The sequence below is a fragment of the Lichenostomus cassidix genome, chromosome 1 (assembly GCF_008360975.1).
Source record: "Lichenostomus cassidix isolate B80296 chromosome 1, HeHo_3.0, whole genome shotgun sequence".
In the NCBI taxonomy this organism is placed as follows: domain Eukaryota; kingdom Metazoa; phylum Chordata; class Aves; order Passeriformes; family Meliphagidae; genus Lichenostomus; species Lichenostomus cassidix.
The window spans coordinates 4,657,254-4,682,206 of record NC_139479.1 but is presented as its reverse complement, the minus strand read 5'-3'; the positions used below and the strand labels follow the sequence as shown (position 1 = coordinate 4,682,206).

At 46.0% G+C, this 24,953-nt stretch overlaps 1 protein-coding gene across 4 annotated transcripts; it reads left to right on the top strand.

Moving 5' to 3' along the window:
- Positions 1–292: 292 nt before the first annotated feature.
- Positions 293–24,953, top strand: LOC146444110 (cystathionine beta-synthase-like protein). 4 transcript variants are annotated; one of them, XM_085044863.1, is made up of 18 exons: positions 293–451; positions 6,082–6,205; positions 6,954–7,165; positions 7,409–7,515; positions 8,244–8,378; positions 11,168–11,247; positions 11,680–11,814; positions 12,356–12,425; positions 13,807–13,898; positions 14,714–14,839; positions 15,521–15,605; positions 15,909–16,014; positions 16,730–16,804; positions 17,513–17,647; positions 18,589–18,697; positions 19,005–19,034; positions 20,701–20,785; positions 21,926–24,953. In XM_085044863.1, exons 2-18 carry the CDS (start codon positions 6,170–6,172, stop codon positions 22,033–22,035), a joined length of 1,728 nt encoding a protein of 575 aa, XP_084900989.1. In that variant the 5' UTR covers positions 293–451; positions 6,082–6,169; the 3' UTR covers positions 22,036–24,953. The 4 variants fall into 4 exon arrangements, with proteins under 4 accessions (XP_084900989.1, XP_084901130.1, XP_084901059.1 ...); XM_085044933.1 differs by having other exon boundaries at positions 294–520; XM_085045004.1 differs by lacking the exon at positions 19,005–19,034.

The following is a 24,953-nucleotide window of genomic DNA, read 5'->3' as shown; positions in this document are numbered from 1 at the left end:
TGCCCACAGCCTCGGAAGGCCCTGTGAGTGAATCCCGGCCGTGTCCCGCCGGGTTTTCCTCAGCCATCCTGCCGGACATCGCCGGGCATTGCCGGGCATTGCCGGACATCGCCGGACATTGCCGGGCATTGCCGGACATCCCCGAGCGCTCCGACATCGCAGCCGCGCACCGCGCTCCCATTGGCTGGCTCGGGCCGCCAACGCCCCCGCACTGACCAATCAGCGCTCGCCGCGCCGCTCCCGCCCCACCGGTGTGCAGTGGGCGTGGCAGGGGCGTGGCCAGGGAGGGGCGTGGCCAGCGGCTCGCGGGCTGCTCTTAAACCTGCGCGCATCCTCCGCATCTTCATCCTCATCCTCATCATCACCCTCCTCATCATCACCCTCCTCATCACAGTCACCGTCCCCACCACCCCACACCGGCAGTGTCCTGGGCAGCGTCCGGAGCGCGCGGGTGAGGTGGCGAGCGCAGCGGCGGGGCGGGCGAGGGCGGGCGAGGGCAGGCGCATCCCGCTGGCCGCAGGTTGCATCATCCGGGAGGGAGCGGGCTGTGTGCGGGGTGGGGGCAGACGGGGCCGGCCGTGCCCCGCATCCCACACGGGATGGAGGATGGAGGGCTGCGTGCTGGAGCGGAGAGCCCGCAGAGGCTGTGGAGTCACCCTGGGTGAAGATATTCCAGAACCGTCTGGATGCGATCCCGTGCCATGTGCTCCGGGGTGACTCTGCTTGCGCAGGGAGTTTGGACCTGGTGACCCACTGTGGTCCCTTCCAACCTCACCCGTTCTGTGCCACACAGCTGGGCTCCTGTTTTGGTTTTGTAATGAAGAGAAGAGTTGGGGAGGCAGCTGCGGATAAAGGGGTCCCACAGACACCCGCGGGAGGTGCTGGCTCTGCTGGGGATGCCCAGGATCGCCGGAGGGTGCCCGCAGAGCCTCCTCTGAGCCCGGAGCAGGGATGGGCTCTCTGCTGTTCGTACAGCTTCACAAGATGACTTTGTGCCTTTCTGGTTTCGCTCAGGCTGTTGCACCGGCTCTCTGGTCTTGGCTTGTCGCCCATTGTTCTCCCCAGTACCATGAGGATCTCCTGGTTTTTTTGCAACTCCGGCTAATTTGACCATTTGACCATGAAGCTTATTCTTTGCATTTGATTTCATATATTACCCCTCCCCAGCTGGGAGGGATCTGAACTTGACTAGGACCTGAGAGATCTATTCAGTAGCAGCGTTAGTAATGCTCCCTGTGTCTTGAACCAGCCACAACTTAAAAGACAAGTGATTCTTCTCCCATTCCTGGCTGACCATCTAGTCTGCTGTGTGTCTCTCTAATCCCAAAGCCTCTGACCATGGAGCTTCTGGAGTGCTGGGCTGTGTTCCAGCAAAGTTGCTCTCACTGTTTGCCCTTGCAATAAGCCTGTTTGCTGATGTGAGGCGTGAGAGCTCCGTGTTCTGCAAAGCTTGTGCTGTGGAAAAGTGGAAAACCACAGAGCATGGAGACAGGTGAAACATGGGCATCTTTTGGAGAGAAGAAAGGTGTTTCCTGGAGAGCTGAGACCTGCTCAGAACCTGATGTTTCCTGGGAGGGAAATGGCTGCAGTGAGATCAGCACTGCTGAAATGTGGTTTAGGTGCAGAAGGTCCAGTATTGGGGCATTTGCTCATGGCATCCTTTCCCATGCTATCTGCTGGCTCTTAGCATCCTGCCACAACCTCTGTGTGTGAGTTCTCAGCATTCCTGAAGCCAGAGTGTGCTTCCAACGAGGGTGGTGGCAGCCAGGCTCATGAGGGACTCTGTCCTGGAACGTGTGGCCTCAGGGATGTCACTGACCTGGCACAGCACAGCAGCCTGCCAGGGTGGCTGGCAGGGCTTGCCTCTGGCTACTGGCCTGTGGCCTGCATGTGAGCACAGCAACAGGCACACAGCACTGCTGTGCTCTGCCTGCTCTGGGCGTCCTGCTAAAAGCTCCACAGGGTGGTGGCAGCTGGTCTTTCCCACAAAACCTGCATCAGCCAGAAAGGTGCCTTCCTGCCCAGCTCCCTGCCAGCCTTTATCAGAGGCCCCATGGCTAACAAAAGTTGTGAAGCCTTGCAGGAGGCACCACAATGCTGGGGAAGAGGAGCAGTGCTTCTGCCTGGTTTACAGACTGGTCAGAAATTGAGAGCAGAGCTCCAGCTCCCTCTTTTTGTCTTTTCTTTCCCTCTTTTTGCTGGGCAATTTATTTAATCTCTGAGCCTCTGTCACCCTACCTGGAACCCTCTTCTCCCTATGCTTGGTGAGCTGAGCAGATCTAGAGAATTGCTCAGGCTGCAGTGTTGGTCCATCTCTGTGTGCTAAGGGGGGGAGCTGGAAGCAGGGAAAGAAATAGTGAAAGCTTCTGATTGCAACAGGTAAAAATGCAGGTAGAGCATTCTCCAGTCTTTTCTCTAATGCTGTGGTGCTCCTGAAGATATCAGTCTTCACTCAGAAGATTTATGAGGTCAAGTCCAGGCAGGGTTGGAGTGAACTCAGGGAGTGGAGCTGTCAGAAGACACCTGTGTGAGGGCTGCAGCCACAGCTTCATTCTGTGGGGGCAGAGAAAACTGAACATTTCCCTGCTCTCCCTGGCTGATTTCTAGAGGAACAATTGCTACAGCAGTGGAAGTTGCTTTGCTGTCCTCTAAAAAATGATCACTGAGAGGATGTGCATGTGCTCATCTGCTCTGTAGGAGGAAATGGAAATAAGGCTTTGGATTCTTGAAGGATCTTTTCCTAGGGCTGGAGTGTTGTTAATTTGTTCCCCTATTACTTCAGGTAATGTGATACCTCCTGGCACAGGAGGGATGCTGCTCCTGAGGAAGTAGCAAGGATACACACACACTCACAGAAAAACCACAACAGCTAAACAACCCAAATATTTGACTCTCTCCTCAATCTGTTACAGCTGTGGTGTTTCCAGTCTGGATGGGTACTGCTGCACCCAGTTATCTCCAAAGATCCTACAGCTCTGCAAGACCCTGTGATGCTCAGGGTGAGCAGAACAACTGTTCTGCAGTGGTTTATTTGTCCCTCCTTAACATCATGAAGTTTCCCATTCTCAGGCTGCAGCATAATGGAATTCTGTATCTCATCTTCTGCTGAGCAGTCACCCCTGGGGACATCTCCCTCTGATTCAGCTCTTACACCTCCTCTTAGACAGCTTCATCTGTGCTCCAGGCCATCTCCAGTTAATTTGGTTCTTGTTCACAGGCTGTTTGAATAGCTCAGGACATCAGTGCTGATCTCACACACTGTAAACAGCTGTAGAAACTGCAGCTCCTGACTCAGCTGTGGAGTGAGTTCAGCTCAGGCTGCCTGGGGATTAATTTCACTGGCTGGCCTTCAGTCCTGCTCTCTAGGAGCTAAGAAATAGTTTAGGGCTTGGGTTCCCTGGGGAGAGACTTTCCCTTGCCCAGGAGACTTTCTGGGTCTCACACCTCTGTGTCCCACTGCCCTTTGGTTTAAGTGATTTTGTAAATGGTTTTTCTGATGAATTTTTTTTTCTTTTTGCCTTGTGTGATCTGCAGATATAATGCCAGGAGCCAGGCAGGCTTTTCTAGTTAGACTCTACCCACACTCCCAACTAGTCTGGGGAGTGTTCTCTTTTACAGGAAAATTAAATTCAGGCTGGCAGAATGTCTTTCCTAAAGATTGGCAGCTCTTCCTGCAGCTTATCTCCCTCAGCCTCTTCTGAGCAGTGTTCAGTTGCAGCTCCAGAAGCAGAGTTGCCATCCTCCTGTTCTGTCTCCCCAGAATAATAATAAAAAAATACTATTTTGGGGCTGTAGCCAGGATCAGGGTGGGGATTTGGATGTCCTAGACCACCTCTGCCCCCTGTTTTGCCATCTAGGGCTGTAAGCAATTAATTATGTTGCTTAAGGTTAGTATTTGGTGGCAGGATTTTTGTTGGCACTGCTTGTGTTTAACTTTTTGTCCCTCTCCTCATTTTTGTGCAGAGTTGCAGCCTCATTATTGAAGCTTTGATCAAACATCAAGTTGTTTTTTTTTTTAATTCTGAAAGTATAAGAGAATCTCACAGCTTATTTGAAGGCAATAAATGCAGCTTTTCCTCAGTTTCTGCTGTTCAAGAAGTGATGGAGTTGCTGTTAGTGAACTATGGATTTTTTTTTTTTTTGCCTTACAATAAAGGAAATGAGATGCTATTGCCTTGCCCAATCCAGAGGGAATCCTCCAAAAGGCAGCTTTTTGAGAGCCACAATAATTTGTTCTCTGTCATCAATACAAAGAACAAATACTGAAAACCTCTTAATTATTTTTTTCTGCAATGCATTTCTCCCTCTTTCATCTCAGTTTTGGACACTCTTCAAAGACACTGAGAGCTGGTATTTTAAAGCTTTTAAAGGTTTTGTGCTCCTATTTTATGACAACTTGGAAGCAGAACAAAATTTGCAGTTTCCTGTCTCTAAACCTCGCTGCTCTCCTGCTGCATTTTGAAATTATTTGATCCCTTGGCAGCAAAACCCCTTTTTAGCTGGACTTTGTCAATATTGTCATGTTACCTGTGGCAGAGGCAGTCAGTGTCTGTGTCCAGTGGCTCATGCCAGCTCTCTCAGGGACCATGTGCCTCACAGGAAACCTTGAAACTCCTCCAGTATTTTTCCTTTACTGAAAAACCCCACTGATACTCTGAACTGTGAACCAGGAACCTCCTAGAAAGAGAAAGGAGGGCTGGGTTTCACCCTGGAACTGGAAACAAGCTGATTCCTGGTAGCAGTGGCTGGTTGGTGTTAGATTTTGTGTATTCATAGGATTTTTGCTTTTTTAGGCTGGTGCCTCTCAGTTTAATCCTGGTCAAGAGTCTATGACAGGTTATAGTCCATCTTGGCTCTTGGGCATGATTTAACCTGGTGAAATAAAATTGTGTCATTTTGGTGGCATGGAAATATTGAAGGAAAATTATTTCAAGTCTTAGTCTGGAAAGTTGATCTTTTCAGAGGTTTTTTTGGTTTATTTGGTTGGTTGGTTGGTTTTGGTTTTTTTTTTTTGTTTTTTGGGGTTTTTTTTTGGTTTTGGGGTTTTTTTTTTGTTTTTTGGGGTTTTTTTGTTTTTTCCCCCTAAAAGAGAGCACTTTAAATGCTTTAGGCATTTTCTTCAACTCAGCATGCAGGAAGGGAATTGGTGTGCATGAGGCAGCAGTAGTTAGTGGCTCCTGTTAACTTGCAGGATCACATACTAAAGGTCATTGATGCTGTGATTCACTTTTTCCCCCCAGTTTTCTCACCAGACCAACAGCTCTCTGAGATCCAAGTGTGTGTTTTGTGTGCTTCTGTCAGAAGGAGGACAAGGCCAGGAGAGCTGAACCTTGCTGCAAAACAGTGCTGAGAAAAACAAATATTAGGGAAAAAACCCCTTGTGCTTTCCAAAACTTTAGCCAGATTTTTTTTTCTTTAATGGAAAGGAAACAGCCAGGCTCTGAAAACAGCTGGTAGGATAAATGAACTTACTGCTGCTTCCATTTTGTATTTGCTAATTTCTGGAGCAAAAAGCTCAGAAATATAGCCAGCATCACTGTAGCTGTGTATGCAACAATAATTCATTTTGGGTAGGAACTTGAGAGATTTTGCTCTCCTCAAGGGTGGAGAGGCCTCTGCAAATGTTCCTGGAGAAATCCTTTTCCAGAGTTGTGTCAGGGTCTTTTGGGGACAGCACCTCGAAGCCCTTTCACCCTTTGTGTCTGTAGAGCTGTGTAGCCTGGGAACTGAAGTGTTTCCTGTTACTTTTTGTGGCTTTCAAGCTTCTGGAGTTGCAGATGGTCTGATGAAAGATGTTTTGTGCTTTCTTTCCTGGCTCTGAGCTGTGGAGGACAGGGCAGAGGGAAGATTAAATAATGCAGTAAAGAAAGGGTCAGGGTCAGGGGATCCTCCATCAATCTTGCACAGTACCTCTGCTGCATGATTTATTTATAATCCTGTTTATATAAGTTTTCTTCGCTCTGTTTTGCAGCTTCTTTTTTGTATCCTTATGAAAAAGATGTGTGTGGTTTTGCCCCTGTGAGAGACTGTTTCCTGACAGGTTCTTTTTTTTTCTTTTGTTCTAACTTGCATGATCTGCAGCTTTGAAGAGGATTCCAGTCTCGTGACCCAGAGTACTCATTCTCCTGAAGAAAGTCCAGTCTCCTGTGCCATCACCTCCACAGAAACCATGGAGAGGTCAGAAAAGCCTGTTCCTGTGTCTAAGGTACTCATGGGTCTTTGGGGAATACTGTTGGCCCATCACCAGGATTTAGGAGAGTTCTATCTGTTCCCAGGGAGATTTCTAGATAATTTTGCTGAAATTCTATGGAGGGAAGGGAATAATGAATGAAAATTAAATGAAATGAACCGAAGGGGTTAATTCTGGGAATGCTGGAGTGAAAGTGTAGGCTGAACAAGGGGAGAAACTTCCAGTTTGCTGAGAAATCCTTTGGCTGGAGAACTTACCAGGGGAGGGGCAAGGTCAGCTTTCAAGGCCAGGCTGATCTGGGCTCTGAGCTGCTGTGGAGGAAGCTGCTGTGGAAACCTTCCCAGAAGGTCTCCATGACCATCAGGAGCAATGCAGAGCCTTTTGGCACAGTTTTCTAATCAGTCACCAAGCAATCTCACTGTGTTCCAGCCTGCTTGGGATGGGGAGGTTTTATTTCAGAGAGCTTTTGCTGAGGGAGGGATATCTCCCATGAGAATAGTCCTGGGTTTTTCTGGATATCTGTGGAGGCTTGTTACAGTGAGCACACGTGTGTTTAAATTATCTTTGTGTAGGGCACTGTGGTGAGCTTTTGCTCCCAAACTTGCAGTGCAAGATTCTCTTGTTGGTGATAAGGATTTGGCAGACCAAGATGGTGCTGAGACACTTTCCCATCCTCACAGTACTATGGAAACATCAACTCCTTTTCTTTTTATTTTCTTTTTCCTTTTCTTTTTCCTCTTCTCTTCCTTCTCCCTCCCCCAAGAATGGAATCCCTGATCTTCCTTCCCAGAAGAAGCCAGAGACAAACTCATGCCCTCATGCACCTACCAAAAATTTTGTCTCTGGTGGGGTGGACAGTGAGAATTGCAAGGCTAGTGAGAAGGAAAGGCAGTGGATCCGCCCTGACACACCCAGCAAATGCACCTGGAAGCTTGGGAAGCCCCTCTCTGCCTCCCCCCATCATCATGCCACCCTGTAAGTGTTATTTTATTTGCTGTTTTTCAGCACAAATCAAGGTTTCCTTGGTCTGGTTAACCCTCGTTTTGGATCAAGGACTTGATGTTGTGAGTTTGTGTCCAATGGATATTTTAAAGTAAAATAACTCCTGATGAAGGAGAAGGGGAAAGCTGGTTGAAATAAAAAGCATCAGAAATGCTGTGTGGTTGTTGTTGTGTGACCCCTCTGTGAATACACTGATTTTGTTTGTGTTTTCACCAGGCCAGAGCCTCCAAAGATCCTGCCAAGCATCCTGAATAAAGTTGGCAATACCCCTTTGGTGCGGATCAACAAGATTGGGAAGCACTTTGGGCTCAAGTGTGAACTCTGTGAGTGTTGCTGCAGGCAGAGAACAAACTAACAAACATTATTTCAGAAACTTGGGTAGTTCTGGTCAGTGTTGTCATATAACCTGGGCACAGGAGTGCAGGTGACTGGCAAGGAATGGTGAGGAAAAAAATGCTGGTTTTCCTTGGCAAATTTTCAGGGGTTTAGGATTTGGGTATCTAAAACATCTTTCAGCTTGTATTTCATGAGAACATTTCCTGCAGCTTTTCCATTTTTGTGGAAAAAAAAAGCAAAACATTTTTCATAAATAATTTCTTGAATTTAAAGAAGTTGTGTGAAGTTTTTGATTGCTTCTCCTATTCAGAGTATTCATCAATGTGTGCAAAATGCAGCTGTGCAGTTATCACTAAAGATCACTGAAAAGTATTGAAGGGGTGAAACTGTCAGTGAATTTTTTTTTTCGTTTGGTTTGGGTTTTAAACCCAGCCATCCTGGAGATATCAGGAGGCTCTGATCAGAGTCCTGAAAGGTGTTCAACACCACTGAAGGGAGTGAAAGTGCAGCCTGAGCAAGGGGAGAAACTCCCAGTTTGATCAGGAGATTTTGGCTGGAGAACTCACCAGGAAAGGGGTGAGACAAAGTTTCCATGCCAGCTTGGATGGAGTTTGGAGCACCCTGGTCTGGTGGAAGGTATCCCTGCCCAGAGCAGGGGAGTGGAGCTGGAGGAGCTTTGAATTCCCTTCCAGCCCTGCTGGTTCTGTGTTTGCAGTGGCCAAGTGTGAGTTTTTCAACGCCGGCGGCAGCGTGAAGGATCGCATCAGCCTCAGGATGGTGGAGGATGCTGAGAGAGCTGGGATCCTCAAGCCTGGGGACACCATCATTGAGCCAACCTCTGGGAACACAGGTGGGGATGCAGAGGCTTGTCACTGTTGAGCCACTAGCAGAGAAAAAGACTCAAGTTCTCAGTGTGGCAAGAACGAGGAGATTTATTATTTTGATTTCAATATATATAGACTTTTCAGAGGTCGCCCAGATTGGTCAGCCAGAAACCTCCCACTAGGCCTGAGTGGCCAGGCCTGAACTGTCCAAATCTCGAGACACTGTTTAAAAAACATCCAAACTTTATCTTTGTTTATAAAACACAACGAAATGTTCTCATGAGAAAGACCTGTGCTAGCCACAGCGGCTGAGTGAAGTGTGGGGGGAAAGCTCTGGTGGTTTTGCTGGGAAAGGCAGGGTTGAGATCAGACCTTGATCTCTTCCTGCCTGCGTGGTGCAGGGAGCAGTGCCTCTGCCATCTCACACAGAGAGCAATTCTGCAGTGTTCTGTGCTGGCCAGAGCAGCTGGTGAGGAGTTCTGCTAAACTGCAGAGCCTCTTTGCTTTAAAAGAAAAGAAGTGCAAGGCCAGACTCGCTGGAGTCTTTAGGAATTCAAGTCTGACTGGAAATTATTGGGGAAAACAGCACCCAAAAGACTGGTGTGAATGTGGTTCTTCCCTTTTTTCTATTTGGGATATCCCACAGTGTCTCTGTCAGGTGAGGTGGGTCTGGTTTAGGAACAGCCCTTCCCATGCTGTTCCTAAACAGCACTTGGGATGAGAGATGAGCTGCATCTCTCACAGCACTGTCTGACAGAGCTCCTGCACACCTGCATTGTCAACACATCCCACTTGGGTCCTCATTTCCTCCTTGGAGGGCTGGAGAGAGGAACAGTCCCATTAAATCAGGGGCCAGGGCAGAGCTTCTGATGATCTGAGCAGTGTGGAGTCAACTCTGGGCTCCTGTGTCATAGCTGTTGTAGTTGCCACTTGAGTCAAATATAAAATATATATCACATGGTTAAATATAAATAGTTAAATTTAAAATAGACTGCCTGCTCTGAGGAGGTTCCTGAGGTGAGCTACAAGCTGCCCTCCTGCCTGATGTGTTCTGGAGAGGTGCCTGGCCCTGCTGCTAAACTCTTCCCTGGGCTTCCACCTGCTGTTGCTTTTTGATAGACACAGAGCAGGCAGATATTTATTTTGTCCTTTGTTCCTGGAGGGGCTGAGCTGATCCTAGGGTGATGAGCTGATCTGTGACCAACTCCCCAGACTGCAGCAGCAAACTGGGAAGTCACATCAGTTGCTGTTTACTCAGCAGCTTCTCTGGGGGGGAATCAGGGAATTTTGGGGGTGTTCAGGGCAGCTGCAGCCTTTGTGAGTGTGGCTGTGCCTCCTGCCTGAACAACGGCATGGAGTGGAAAATATCCATGTGTGTTACATTCCTCGAGTATCCAAGGTCATCCCATGACATCCCTCTCTCTGGGTCAGCACCTGATAAATGATTCTCCTTGCCACAGAATCCAAAAAGGCAGAACTAAAGGAGATGCAGGACCATAACTTCAAAAAGCTGATTTTTTTTTTTGTCATGCAAGAGCAAAGACCAGGGCACACAGTAACCTGAGAGAATTGGCTTTGGCTCTCTACTGCTCAGAGCTACTGAGTATGTTGAATGTGAGAGCTAATGTGTTATATTTTTATCCTCTTCAACTCACTTCCCCTTCAGCCAAAGTCCTGTTTTGATGTTTGCTGCATTTCCAGGTCAGTAGCAGAAAGTACAAAGTATTAAGAGTTCAGGTCTCAAAATCTCTTCTTCATCACAGACAATAAGGAAGAACTGAATGGCTTCTCTTCATTGGCTTTAATGAGGCCTTTTCTGTCTTATTTATTTTGTATTTGGGCATCCATATTTATGGATAAAACACTGAGAAAAGTTGTTTCCTTTCCCAGTATATTAAACACCACTTGAATTACTTGAGATGTGAGTTATGCTCCTCTTACAGGAACAGTTAAAGATTATTAGTTCGGGTTTTTTTGTTTTGTTTCTGGTTTTTGGTTTTTTTTCCCCTCCCCTATGCAATCCAGCACCACAGAGAAACAGAGCCAGCTTTGAACAAGCAAGTCTCTGTGCAGGGTGAGCTGCATGTGTTGGTGCTGTGCTGGTGCCCAGAAGGGCAGGGGAGCTGCAGCCTGACCTCACACACCTCTCAGCCAACCTGATCAGCTCAGCTTGTCCAGCAGAGAGGTGATCTGGTAGGAGGTCTAAGCTTCTCTTCCACAGGGAAAGAATTTCTGAGCTCAGCCCTTCAGGGGCAGGCAGTGACCAGCAGGAAGGCAGGAATCAGGCTGGAGGTACAGATTTTTAGGGATGGGATGTCTGACAGCCAGGGTCTAACTCAATCACAAACAGCATCTAAATAATTTCTTTTTAGAAAGGACTTTGTTGCAGCCCGTTGCAAATAGGGATTGATGCAGAAGTGAGTCAACAGGGACTCTGTGGATCTTTTGGCAGAATCAAAGTGATTCCTCTGGTCTCCTCCAGCTTAAAGTACATTCCTTTCCCAAATTACTTCTGGAAAAATGGAGTGGGTGAGACAGGAGGAAGGTGATGTGCATGTGGCAAAGCTAGCAGTTTGCACATGTCAAGTTTCCCCACCCTTGGCTAAAGCTTCTCTTGGCTGCCAACCTCAAACAAGTATCAGCATCTGTAAACCACAACAGGCACAAACATTCCCTTTGCCAGCCCTCTGGAGACACTGCATCCAAGCCTCTGGTGAAAATCTGATGAAAGCCAGGGCATGCCAAAGCTGGCACTGTGGGTTTTGTGCTTCTCTTCTGCTCTCTGAGGGCTCTGCATGCCTTTTCTTGCTTGCAGGGATCGGGCTGGCCTTGGCTGCAGCAGTGAAGGGTTATCGCTGCATCATCGTCATGCCGGAGAAAATGAGCATGGAGAAGGTCAGAGCTGCTGTGTTTGCAAGGATTTAATAGTCAACATGTTTGCACTTGCTGAGTTCCTGGTGCACATCAGTGCTGGGGCTTCAGCAAAACAAAGGTTTGGCTCTTGACCAGGCAAAACTCTGCCAAGGGGTTTCTGGCAGTGCCTGGAGAAATCCAGGCTGGCTAGCCAGGGATAGAAAATGTCTTTAAGACTCATCCCCACAGCACTGCCACAGAGAAAACTCCCACAACTGTTTCAAACACAGATGTCAAGACAGCCTGACTTGACATTACCTGTGCCCTGGGTTAGCTGTCCCTCGCTGAGCAGAGGGTGAAGGAAGGCAGTGCTGAAGCTTTGAATATTCTGCAAACATCCTGGGCCTGGGGCTGAGTGTGGAGGAAGCCTCTTGAGGGTGTTTTGGGGTTTGTGACTGCTTCTATTTGGTGCAGGTGGATGTCCTGAGAGCTCTGGGTGCTGAGATTGTGAGGACCCCAACAACTGCCAGATTTGATTCTCCTGAATCTCACGTGGGAGTGGCCTGGAGACTGAAGAATGAAATTCCCAACGCACACATCCTAGACCAGGTGAGAGCCAGGGTGTCAGAGCTGCAGGTGTTGCATGAAGGAGGCTCTGTAGTGTCCTGGGTTGTCAGCTCAACACTCTCCATGTGTCCCTGAAGGAGAAAATACCCCAAATCTGGAGCTGGAACTGAGCAGTCACCGTGCTGTAGGAAAGGAAGTTTTTACAGTCACTAGAGAGCAGCAATGAGCTGGTGATTGCCAGAACTACAACACTTACTGTGTCTAATTCCACTGAACTGGCAATCCTGTGAGGAAGAATGGACACAGGGCTCATGTTGCTAAGAGTAGCTGACCCACAGACAGGACTGGTTTTGGCAGGGGAGGCTGCTGGCACCTTAGGACTGACAGTGCTTAAATTAGGTCACTTGGGAGGGTTGTATCTACTCTCAGCCCTAGGTTGAGATAATACACAACAAAACAGTCTGCAGAGAGTATGTATAAATGTTGTGGGCCTTGGGGATTGTTTGAAGTGGTTCTGAAGTGGCTCAAAATGTGATTTTTGTATTTCTGGCTTCCTTGATGGCTGTTGTGTCTTTCAATTTAGTACCGCAATGCCAGCAACCCCCTGACACACTATGACACCACAGCTGAGGAGATCCTGCAGCAGTGTGATGGTGAGTCTGCTCTACTGCTAAACCCTTCAATAGGCTCCTGAATGAGACCTGGGCTGGGTGATAAATGCATGGATTTTGATAGAGCAAACCCCATACATGTGCTCTGTGTCATTATAGAATCACCTTATTTCAGTAGTCACAGTAATGATTTTTTTTTTTCCATTAAAGAAGAATTCTTTGGGTTTTCAATTCCTCAGCTTGTGGGCAGGTGGAGAAAGCAGTGATGCTTAAGTTACCTCAGAAAAAAGCACCATAGACAGTCTGGTGTGAAATGGGATCATTGTTCTCTGATCACAAATACAGAAATAGGTATTTTAACATTCCCAGACCAAATGCACTGGAAGGATCTTCACTGAGGAGCTGTCAGGAGCACAAACTGCTCTGTCAGGAGACACTGAGTGCTGTCAGGAGCACTGCAACCATGTGGGAATTTCCATAGGGGATAGAAGGGAGTCATACAGAAGGCTCCAGTCCTGTCTTATTCAACAGTACAGTTTCTGATGGGACCCTCTGATAAGAAAATCAGCTGTTAAATTCATTCTCATTCAGATTAAGAATGTGTGAAAGGTTCTCCTCCTTCCTAAAACCAGCTGTTTGGAGACTTTGGCCTGTCTTTCTGTGACAAATTTTGGGTTAAATTGAGTACACTTTTACAAGCTGCTATCCCACAAACTGAGAGTCCACATGAGTTCCAGCTTTAGGCTTCTTATTTGTATCTGCTTTTCCTGACAGGCCAGGCATTGTTCAGTTACCCCTGCTTGGTGGGGTGTTATTCTTTTGGCTGGTTTATTAATTTTGTGTGTGAATTGGTGACCTTTCAAAAATCGAATTTTTTTTTTCTAATTAACAAAGCTGTTGTGTGGATGCACCAGAGAAGCTGTAGGTGGTGACAGAGGGATGAACTGTCAAATCCACACTCCCTCTGAGTGCTAGTGACCAAAACAGCCTTTTTCATGTGAAAAGGAAGGAGTAGTTATGTTCAAGTTCTCCCCAGGGCTGTCTATCCCATGCTCTTGGCACTCATTCAGTTAATTAACAAACATAATGGGCTGCTCAGTTTAACTTAGAGAATGAATCATCTGTATCAGCAAATACAGGAACAGGAAAACTGCAGCTGTCAGCTCTGTGGGTCACCTCCAGCTGTGTCCAAAGTGCCACAGATTGGTGCCTTGCCAGGCCTCTGGGTGGACATTTCAAAACCCTTGTTGGAGAAAATGATGATTGAGCAATGTAGGTCTCATCCCAGCTCCTGGGAAGCAAAGAGCTCTGTCTTGCCCCTTTCAGCCACTTCCTGCATTTTTGTTGAAAGTCCACACTTAGGTGTGAGCTTTCAACCCATCATTCTGCTGGAGATTCCACAACTGCCTTCTCTCCCACACAGGAAAGGTGGACATGGTGGTGGCCACGGCTGGCACAGGAGGGACCATCACTGGCATCTCCAGGAAGCTGAAGGAGAAGTGTCCAGGTTGCAAAGTAAGTGACAAATCTAACACTTTTCTCTTTAGGGTCTCCTCAAACCGCCTCACTTGGCACATCCTGGTCCTTGCTAGGCTGCCCTGGGTCTCTCTGGGAAGCTCCTGGGAGTTCTCAGAAGGTAGTTCTGGCTGCAAAGAAGGGTTTTCAGTGTCTGAAATCATCACTGGTGAACCAGAGCTCAAGTTTGGCTCAGCAGATGACCCTCAGATCCCTCCATGGGGTGTCTGGGAAACTTCTTTCTCTGCTCTGTGCTCTGCAGCCTTCAGTTTCCTCCCTGGCTGTGCCTTCCCCAACTGCTCTGGAGCTGCTGAGCCCCTACCCAGTGGAATTGTCTCTGCACACAGCAACAACTTGGGTCTTTACCCATGTACTGTGTCAGATTTCCTCCCAGACCTTGGTATCCTGCTTCAATCCTGAATATTTCCCTACACAGGCAGGGAGTGGTGAAGAAAATAAAACTGACCTGCTTGCACTTGACACAAAATGAGTTGTCTGTAATGATGCCTGACATGTGAATGAGGACAATCCTGTCTCAGGGAAACCCTGTTTCCTGTTTAAACCAAGCAAAACCAATGTAGAACAAGTGGTGCCCCTCAGTGAGCACAGCCTGAGCAGATGGGATAGGATTTCCAAGGGATCAGAAGCAGCAAAGCATTTATCTCCCAGGCAAGGTGAATGTTGCCAGGAGGAAATGAACAGGACACCAGGCTGGCTGTGTGACACCAGCAGCTGTGACAAGGCCAGCACTCACAGGGGCTGTGCTCTCCAAAGCTGTGTGTCTTGGTGGCCTGAGGGGAAATCTGCTTCTCCAGATCATAGGTGTGGATCCTGAAGGCTCCATCCTCGCTGAACCAGAAGAGCTGAACAAGACTGACAAGACAATGTATGAAGTGGAAGGAATTGGATATGATTTTGTCCCCACAGTGTTGGATAGATCTGTAAGTAAAGCTTGATTTGCTGCCCTTTGCCCTCTGCTGGGATGCAGGATGAGGTTAAAGGCAGAGGAAAAAATTGGGGAAGTATTTCTCTGAGCAGAAATGGGAGAGCTGGTAGACAGAACTATTCCTATTCTTTCCATCAGCATAAACAGCCCTTGAAAGGCTTCTGTAGTGGTCAAACTAATTTTACAATGCCAAGTCAACATGAAGGGAGTAGATAACATTTTTGAGATAACATACAATCTATAAACACTTATTTTTATGCTTAAAAAACCCCAAAACACCCGAAAAACCAACCACAAAACACACACAAGAAAAATAAACAAACAAAAACCCCAACAACTAAGGAATAAAGAAATCACCTCCAACAAAGCATCCCTGCCCCTCCTGGACATAGTGGTATGAGGGCATCCTGAGCAGGACCTGTGTCCCTGGGAAGCCCTCCAAGAGAGGAGGAAGCTGAGGCTGAACAGCAAGGTTCCAATAGGAAGCCTGTTGTGCTGATGTGATCATCTTACCTTGGCAAAAACCCTACTTGGCATTTGGAGGAGGATGGAAACCCAGGCTCAGTAGGGCAGCTGTTCACTCAAAGAGCCTGGGCTGAATTCACCCTGCTTGTGCAGTTCCCCTCTCCCTCCCCATTTAAACAGACCCTTGTTTCTGTCTCCTGCCCCTGCCCAGGCAGTGGACCAGTGGTACAAGAGCAATGATGAGGAGTCGTTTGCTTTGGCACGGATGCTGATCCGAGAGGAGGGACTGCTGTGTGGTAAGAGCACTGGGAATCCTTTGGCTTTCTCTGAGTAATACAGGGGAGACTGAAGCCTTGTGCAGATCACACAGACCTCCTCCCACTGCAGGACTTGTCTGGAGTTTCCCCCCTTTGGCTTTCTCTGTGTAGTACAGGGGAGGCTGAAGCCTTGTGCAGATTCAGAGACCTCCTTCCACTTCAGAACTTGTCTTCCTCCTTGCTTTGGGCTCATCTATTCTTTCACCTCGTGTCTTTTGATGGTTGTTACTTCATTTAGAACTTACAAAACTTAAGTTCTGCCCCTGCTGTGTGTTTTGGCAGGTGGCAGCTCAGGCAGTGCCATGTCTGTAGCTGTGAAGGCAGCCAAGGAGCTGAAGGAGGGTCAGCGCTGTGTTGTCATCTGCCCTGACTCCATCAGGAACTACATGTAAGGACCTGCTGGTTTTCTCTCTGGGAAAGGGGTGAGGCAGTCCCTCAGATCTCCTTATAACCCTCAGTTATCCCAGCAAGGAATGCCAAGTTCTGAGGTGTCCAAAATCATGGAGCAGGGGAGGAACTTTTCGCTTTTAAAGTTGAGCTCTGATTTCAGTAGATAATCACCGCTGGTTAGCATGGATTTGCTTTCCCCATGTTATTTATGGGGGATCACTGGTATTATCCCACCCCTGGAAGGATCCCTGTGCCCACAGCAGCACCTAGCACTCCTGTAGCAGCAGCCACAGTCAGGGTGTTTAAAGGTGGAAGTGTCAGGGCTTTGAGCTGTGCTGAGAAGTTTTTCTCCAACCACATTTAAACATATCTCCAAACATGATATCTTCACTTGTATCTCCTGACTGCTCTTGCATGCTGCTCAATATTAGACAAACAGAAGCTGCAGACAGACACACCTCCATTCCAGGCTGTGTCTCTGTTGTATTCCAAGGGATTGATGCAGTTGGAGCTTTGTTTCCTATGGGATTCCTTTTTCTTCCCATGAGTATTTCTTCCCCATGTCCCTGGCTGGTAAGCTTAGATGGCAAATGATGGTTTATTTCCAATTACACTTCAGCTGTTGGTGACAGTGAGCTGTGAGCAGTTGCCTCTGTTTGCTGTCAGATGTTCAACCCCTGCTAATGAGTTTTTTGCTTCCTGGTGCTCTGCAGGTCCAAGTTTCTGAGTGACAAATGGATGATTCAGAAAGGGTTCATGAAAGAAGAAGACCTTGGCAACAAACCTTGGTAAGCCTGTCAGATCCATTTGGATTTTCATGAGTCTATTCAATCGGGTTTATGGCAGTTGCTAATTTAAAGCTCATTTCAATTTACACTTCTCCTTTGATTTGGCTGATCTTCCATGCTATTGTCTTGATGTATAATTGCAGCTATTAATCAAATCTGCTTTAATTAGTTGACATCCTTCCTTGAGTTGTATGGCAGCAGAAGAAAATTTGGTACTTAATGATTGGGGTTTTTTTATCAAAAGCATTAGATCTGGAGTTAAAAAAAAGGAAGTATGCAAAGAATCCTTCTAAAATCAGAGCTCTTGAGTGCAAAGCACTGCAAGTCAACATAGGTGGAATTGAATCTTCCCTAAATTGTTGCCTCTAATGACTGTAAATACAGGTAGGTCTTTGAGTAGGAGCACAAAACTTTCTGTTTAAGATCCAGATAATGAAACTGGGGAGATTAGTGCTCTCCACTAACTATCTGTATTCACTGAAAGTTGATGAAACAAGGAAAGGGATTTCAGTTGTCAAACCTTCTCACACTTCAGTGACTTTCTGATCTTGGGGATAAAACTTGAGAGCCCTGAAGCTTTATTGGCTCTGGCTGAATCCTGACTTTTCCTTTTGCCATTCCTGCAGTGCTGGAGGCCACTGTGCATGAAGAACAGGTTCTGTTCTCTCCATCAGACTTGCATGGGTTTGTGTTTTATTCCATCCCCAGGTGGTGGAACATCAGTGTTCAGGAGCTGAGCCTTTCTGCTCCCCTGACTGTGCTTCCAACTGTTACCTGTGCCAAGACTGTGGAAATCCTCCGGGAGAAGGGATTCGACCAGGTACCAGTTGTTGATGAATCTGGGTATGTCCACATCTATCACTCTTCATCCATGTGTATCACTCCCCTCACCAGGTCCTCAGGGATGTCTTTTAAATGCTTACTGGAAGTGTAGTGCCTTCTCACTCATCCTTTTTCATTTATAGCCACACAATTCAGAAATGTTGCCTTGAACGTAGCAGTGCTGCACTTTGTGTTTTCATGCCAGGGCTGTCCTGCCCTTCACGTGATTCTAAATGATTGTTATGATGTAATTATTCAGTGTGTCTCTGCAGGATAATTTTTTATTTTTTTAAAATAATACCTGTTCAACTTAACAAAGCCAAAATTCCTGTTTAAAACAACCAACCCCAAACTTGCCCACCTCTATCAGAGCTTTCACAGAGTTTCTTCAGCACACGGTGTTACAGTGCAGTGCTGCAGTGATCCCTATAAACCAGGGTGTCCCCAGCAAGCTGAAAGTGCCTTATTACCCTGCAGGTCTCCTGCAGACAGGCTGAGTATTGAAGAGTTGCTCAGTTGTGCTGACCTGAGGGATGAACTGTTGTCGATCCTTGTAAGAAAAAAGGAAATGAACTAAACCTGGGGTGAGCTTGTCTCTGGCTGTCACACCTTTCAAAAGGACAGATGAAACTTTGAAAAAAGGAAGTAGTTTGTGCTTTCCAGAAGCTCTCTGAGGTTGCAGGTAGCTGTCTCCAGCTGCAAGGAGCAGAGATACAAAGGTCCTGGTGCCCAGAGGGACCCACAGCACCTGCTGATTTGTGTGTGAGTCTCCAGAACCTCTGAGAACTGCTCTCTATCTCCTGCAGACACACAGAATCCAAGTATCCCATCAATAATGCTGCATTATGACCATGAAGTAGCTGAACTGACTCCTCCAGGCTGGCTGAGAGTGGATGCTTTTTTCTACAGGAGCACCTGAGGCTTTTGTGTTGCTTATCCCTATCTTCTCTCTCCTTCCCCAGGGTGATTCTGGGCATGGTTACCCTGGGTAACATGCTTTCTTCACTGCTTGTTGGAAAAGTTAAGCCTTCTGATGAAGTCAGAAAAGTGATCTACAAGCAATTCCAGCAGGTAGGCAGGTATATTCTGCTGGTTCTCTGGTTGCAAGTATTAGAGTAGGTGTGCTAACAGCACACAGGCTGGGGAAGGTCTACCTGGGACCAGCAGCTGTTACTGAGCACAGAATTTTATTTTAAAAAGGTGGAATGCTTGGCTTAGGTTTCACCAGACTTTAAGTTCCAGCACTGTCCCAAAGTAGATTGAATGTTGTGTTCTGGAAGTTTGTGTAATGTTTCTGCTCAACCTGTGAGCCACCCTGAGGCTGAGCAAAGGTGCTGGCTATTTATGGGCAAATGTAAATTTATTTTTTCCTCCCCAGACAGATAATCCAGCATCATGGGGAAATGTGGTGCGTAACACAACTGCTTAGTTCATGTTCTCCCTCACTTGGACACCTTGAGAGTTTCTGGGGCTGGTGGTGTGTGATGGTTTCTGTGCCTATGCTGGTGTTGGCTGCATCAGCCAATGCTCTGCACTTCTGAGGTTGTGCCTTTTGCCATGGGCAGCTTGGAGTTTCTGAGGCTTCTTTAGTGAAGAACAGCTTAACCATTTCTTTTCCCTTTATTTCTGGTATTTTCTTGGTGGAGGCTGGAAGGGGAGTGACTCAAGGGGTGGTACTGCTGATACATTAACTAAAAATGGTTATTTTCCATTTGAATTGGTGGGTTAATGGGGAAACATGGTGGAATGCACATAACCTCAGAAGTATGGTGGATTTTGCTTTAATTACCACTTTAGTCAAGCTGATGTGGCTTGTTGAGGAGTGAAGTTGGGAAAATGAATCATCTGTGTCACCAAAATGACTTCTGATATCCTACATGAGATACCACAGCATGCATCAAATAAGAGGCTTAGCCTGTAAACCAGGGCAAGGGTGTATTTTGGAAAGATGCATCTTTTGGCTTTTTTAAGTTGCTCAGAGAGCTTGTGGATTTGCCATCCATGGAACATTCAAGACCAGGTTGGATGAGGTTCTGAGCAGCCTGGTCTAGTGGAAGGTGTTCCTGCCCATGGCAGGGGCTTGGAACTGGATGATCCTTAAGGTTCCTTCCACCCCAAACCATTCTGTGGTTCTGTACCATGGGCAGCCTGCTTTGATAGGATCATCACCATGGTTTTGTGGCAATCTCTTTGAATGGTCATAGCTTTTCTGAAAGCCCCTGGTATGACTGTGCTCCAGGGATATGAAACAACAATTACAGGATAATTTGCCAGTCCAAACAAGTGCTGGTGGAGAGAAGAGCCATCCTTGTGAAGTCAGATATTCCAGTGGTGTGTCAGATGGAAGGTGCTGGGGAGAGTCACCTGGTTGGTTAATGGAGCTGTGGCTGCTGCTTCATATGTTAAATCATGTATGAACAGTTTTAGGGATTTTTGTTTTTAAATGATTGCAGCAGGTGATTGCTGAAGTGCTTAGGAAGTATCTGTATTTTTGCAGAATTAACACAGGGTGCTTTCTTGTTCAGTCTTAACAAAGTTGAACTTCACAAAAAATGAATTCTTAACTCTCAGTTCCTTGATTTGCACCTGAATACAGTGTCAGCTGAGCAATTTTTCACCCTTGGTTTTTTTGGCTTGTTTGGGCTTTTCTGCTTTTGTAGATTGTATTCACTTACATAATGATTAGCAGCATGAGTCATTCACTTTTTTACAGTCTTTTGAGGATAAAATCACCAAGTATAAAGAGTTTTATGGTGACTTCTTTTGTTAAGACACATGGAACACTTGACCTTCTTTGATTATTAGCATTTTCCAGATTTTCATTATAGTCATTATGCTTACAGAATCAGAACAAATAACTTCATGTAGTACTTCATTTTCTTGGAAACTAGAAACAAAGAAAACTAGTCTTTTAAGCTGGCCTCTATTTGTTGGTGTTTTCTTGTTCTTCAGGTGGGAGCAGCACACAAATGCTGATCTACTGTTTTTAGTTCTGTATGGAGCATATGGGGATTATTGACCACTAAAACCAGAAAGAACCGTTTTATTCAAAAGTTTTGTAACTCTCTCCTCAGATTAACCTGAAAGACAACTTGGGGAAACTCTCTCATATCCTGGAAATAGACCACTTTGCTCTGGTGGTTCATGAACAAATTCAATGTGAGTACAAAAAGCACCTCAGGAGGGCAAATCTTTGTGTGGTAACAAGAAGCAAGTGTGAGTGTGAATGTGCAGAGTGAGCTCTGAAGAAGGAAAATCCTCTTTCTGTGTCTAACTATGTGCTACTAACACTGACTTCCATCCCTGGAGGTGTCCAAGGCCAGGTTAGACAGAGCTTGGAGCAACCTGGGATGGTGGGAGGTGTCCCTGCCCATGGCAGGGGTGGAACAAGATGGTTTCTAACATCCCTTCCAACTCAAACCATTCCATGATTGATAAGATCAAATAAATCTTCAAAGCTGGGGTATATCACTCTTATATGTGAGTAATATTTTGTCCTGTTTCATCTTCCTTATAACAACCAACTTGCAAAGTTACAAACACTGAGAAATGAGAGCCAAAGCAATATTAAGACTTGCCAGATGAATTCATCTGACAGCTTCTCAATTATAACTGGAGGAAGAAGAGTCATCAATTTTAGGGCAGCTCCTGATAATCTCCTTAAGGATGTGTTCTTGGCTCTGTGCTGACTATTTATAAACCTAGAATCTCACTGGAAGCTTGCAGTGGAACAGAGATTTGAGTAAACAAAACACCCAGGACAGTGCAGCTGACTGAAAAAATGGAATGTAGAAGTAGACTAAACATCTCAGTACAGTCAGACTTGAGGAACAAGGAATTCAGACAATAGGTAAAGGCCCAGAAGTCATGTGGCCACTTGGTTCCCAGGTCAAAGGCTTAGGCTCATAATGAAAAAAAATCACAGTGGGGTAATGCCACTTGCAGCAGATTCAAGTAATTAATGTTTGAGGAAAATACACTTTATAACAGAGGGCCTGGTTGAGTTTGCATGTCAAGAAAAATAAATCCAGTGGACTCTCATCCATCCTTCTATAATGTTTGTGTATTCCTTTTGCTGAGGAGCCTTTCTGAGCTGAAAATCCTTGTCACTTCCTCTGTGACTCTTGGCCAAGGTGCCTTTTGTGTTTCCCCTCTGTGTGCCAAAGTCACCAGAGTCACAACAGCTCAGTGGAGCTGGCATGGCTTGGCCCCTGATTTTACAAACAGTGCCACTAAAACCAAGCAGGAGAAGATGTGGTTGTGCCTCCTGGAGCCAGAATTCCCTTTTTCTCTGTGCAGATCACACGGATGGTTCCTCCAGCAAGCGGCAGATGGTGTTTGGCATTGTGACAGCCATCGACCTCCTGAACTTCGTGACTGCGCGGGAGAGGGAGAGGAAATTCATCTAGAGCCAAGCAGCAACGTGGAGCCTCCTCAACATTTTGCAATCTCCAACAAAGAATCAGGTTGATGTCTTAAGTTTTTGGTTTTTTTTTCATTTTTTGGTTTTTTTTTTTGGTTGGTTTTATTTTTGTTTTTTAATTCTAAAAACAAGCAGCTAGCTATCCTGGTGTCAGCTCTACAGCCAATGTGTCTTGCTGTATTGCACAGCTTCTGGGACTTGTTTCTTAATCAGGTTAAGCAATATTTCTTAACAAGACAATTTATTTTTTTACCTATATATATATATATATGTATGTGTAAAAAATATTGCCTGAATTAACTGGTGTGTTCCTTACTTGTTATGTCTAAAGTCTGGCTTTCCAAAATGTTGTTTCAGATTCATAAAATGTGCTGAAATAAAGAGTTACTGAAGTAGAGGCCCAAGAGAGCTCTGGAAAGTTCTGGATTTTTTTTTCCCCCATTCAAGGATGTTAATTAGATATTACCTGTGTGGACACAAAACTGGGACTGGGGCATGGGGAGGAGAAAGGAGGGTTTTCCTTTTGGTGGCACCACTGTAAAACAAGAGAAAATCCTGAGGGCTGGAGCTGAGATTCACTCCAACCATGTGCTCTGAGGAGAAGCTAGTTTGAGTGGAAGCATGGCAGTGAAGTGACAAACATAAACCAGTGGCACTGTTTTGCACAGTGCACGAGCTTTCCCTGCCATGACAGACCTTTTTTTTTTTTTTCCCCAATGGTACCCTGATAAGTGAGCACAAGTGGGAAGATTTACAAAGTAAGATCAAGCTCCTTGCCTGAAGGTTTTTTAAAATCATGCTGTTTCATCTATTACCTTCCTCTTCGCACCTTCTTGTTTATCTTGGAGTGCCTTTTGTTGTGCCTGTTTTAGAAGAGCCAAAGATAATCTGTCAAGAGCTGTAAACTCTTCCACATCTTGTTCAGGTACTCCTGCTCTGTAGTGCCTTATTCCAGGAGAAAATACTGGGAGATTCCAGGAGAAAATTCCTGGAGAAACTCCTGCATTGGCTACCCCTTCAGACTGGGGCTATTGCTGAAGGAATGTGAGCCATCCTGACCTTAAACTGTGGTTTACCATCTTCTTTAAGATTTAAGACAGCTTTTCCCAAGGGTCTGGGAAAAAAGCTACTATAAAGTAAAAATGTACAATTTCAATAGTAATTGAAATGTTCTAAAGGGTGTTGTACCCCATTGAGACATATAAGTATTTCAGCCAAGCTTATAAACCCCTTTTCCAATTACTTCAAATGCTGTTGTCAGGTACATTTCCATATCTTAATTTACAGGGAGGACAGACTTCTTTCTTACTTATTTTTACTACATCCTTTGATCACTTGTAAAAGAACCCACATACTTCACTGGATGCTACAACCTGAAGTGTTTGCTGGCATTGTGGATGTCACTGCTGCTAGATTTTGGCATTACTGCTGCCTTTGAATGTTTACCTTACTGGCTTTAATCTGATTGTTATTTTTTCCCCCATTTTCCATCTGACCTTTGCTGACAGCAGCAGGGAGAGAGGAGCTGGAGTAGCTGAGGTTTGTCCTTTTCCCCTGTAAAAGCTCCATGTCCTGACCTGAATTCAGCAAGAAATATGAAAATGGTAGAAGGAAGTTCCCAAAGCTGCTTTTCAGAGCAGCACAAGAGAGAAGTTAAAGGTAGGGCAGCCAATTAATGGATTATGAAGAAGTGTAAAGATTTGAATCTGTTTTTCTAGTTGGCTGTTCATACACCAATCTCTGTAGTGCCACAAAAACTGGCAGTATTGTAGACTGAGACATAGAGGGGGTGGTTAGAAATGGCTGGGAAGAAAGGATGGGAGTCTGAAGCATTCCAAGTCAGCCAAAGGATGCAAAGAAATTCACCTGCTCCCCTGGGTTTGTAAGAACAGGAGCTGTCTCCTGTTCTGCTCTGGCACAGGGAGGAAAAGGCAGCCACCACCTTTTATTCACAGCAGCAACCCAGTGTGACCAGAGGAATTGGGGAAATAAATGGAGTTGCTGCACCACTGAAAAACTTTCCAGAGCTCTTTTCCATGGGAGGGATGAAGGCAGCAAAGAGAAGGGGACAGGGAATCCAGCAGGGCTGGAGTTCCTCTGCACAAGGTTGTAAATGTGATGCTTTTTTCATGTCTGAGAACCTCATTGCTGGCCTGGTCCTGGTTAGTTGTGGTAGGGCTGATTAAAACTGAGCTCATCCTAGTTTCAAATGCTCTGAAGACCAAGAAAGACACTGCAGTTTGTTCAGTCTTTAATCTGAAGTTCAAGGCCAGAGCCTGAACAGAACTGTATTTTTTTTTTCTGAACTGGGTGCCTGCATCTTCTGTTTGCCTGTGCTGCTTATGCAAGCACTGACTAAACCTGAGAACTATTTTGCACATGGATATTTTTATCAACAATTTATGCTGTATATTTATTTGTCACTGTTAAGAGATTATCAGTCCTAATGTTAGCTCTGCAATAATACTTTTTCCCACCTGAAGGCAACTATTCAGTAAAATCTGTACAATATTTTGCAAGCACTTGCCAGGCAATGACTTAACATTGGAAGGTGAAAATGATCTTTATCTCTCATTTCTTGCACTAGCTGTGGCTGACTCCAGAACTCTGGCTAGCAGAGGTTCCTCCAAGCAGCCAGACCAGTCTCATCTGCCCACTAAACTCATTTCTGAAAACTCCTGCTTGCTGTTACAAATCTCACACAAGGCTCACTGTCAGGAGCTTCCTGACATTATCCCTACTATCCAACAGCTTTTCCTACCGTGGAGTGTCAACTAAGGGAAAGGGAAGATTCCTTATGCTTCAAGGAGCTGGGAAGAATCAACACTGAGCTGTATTTATTGCACAGATGTTCACAAATGTACGATATGAAGAGTTCAATAAAAGCTCTCTGATTGCAAAACA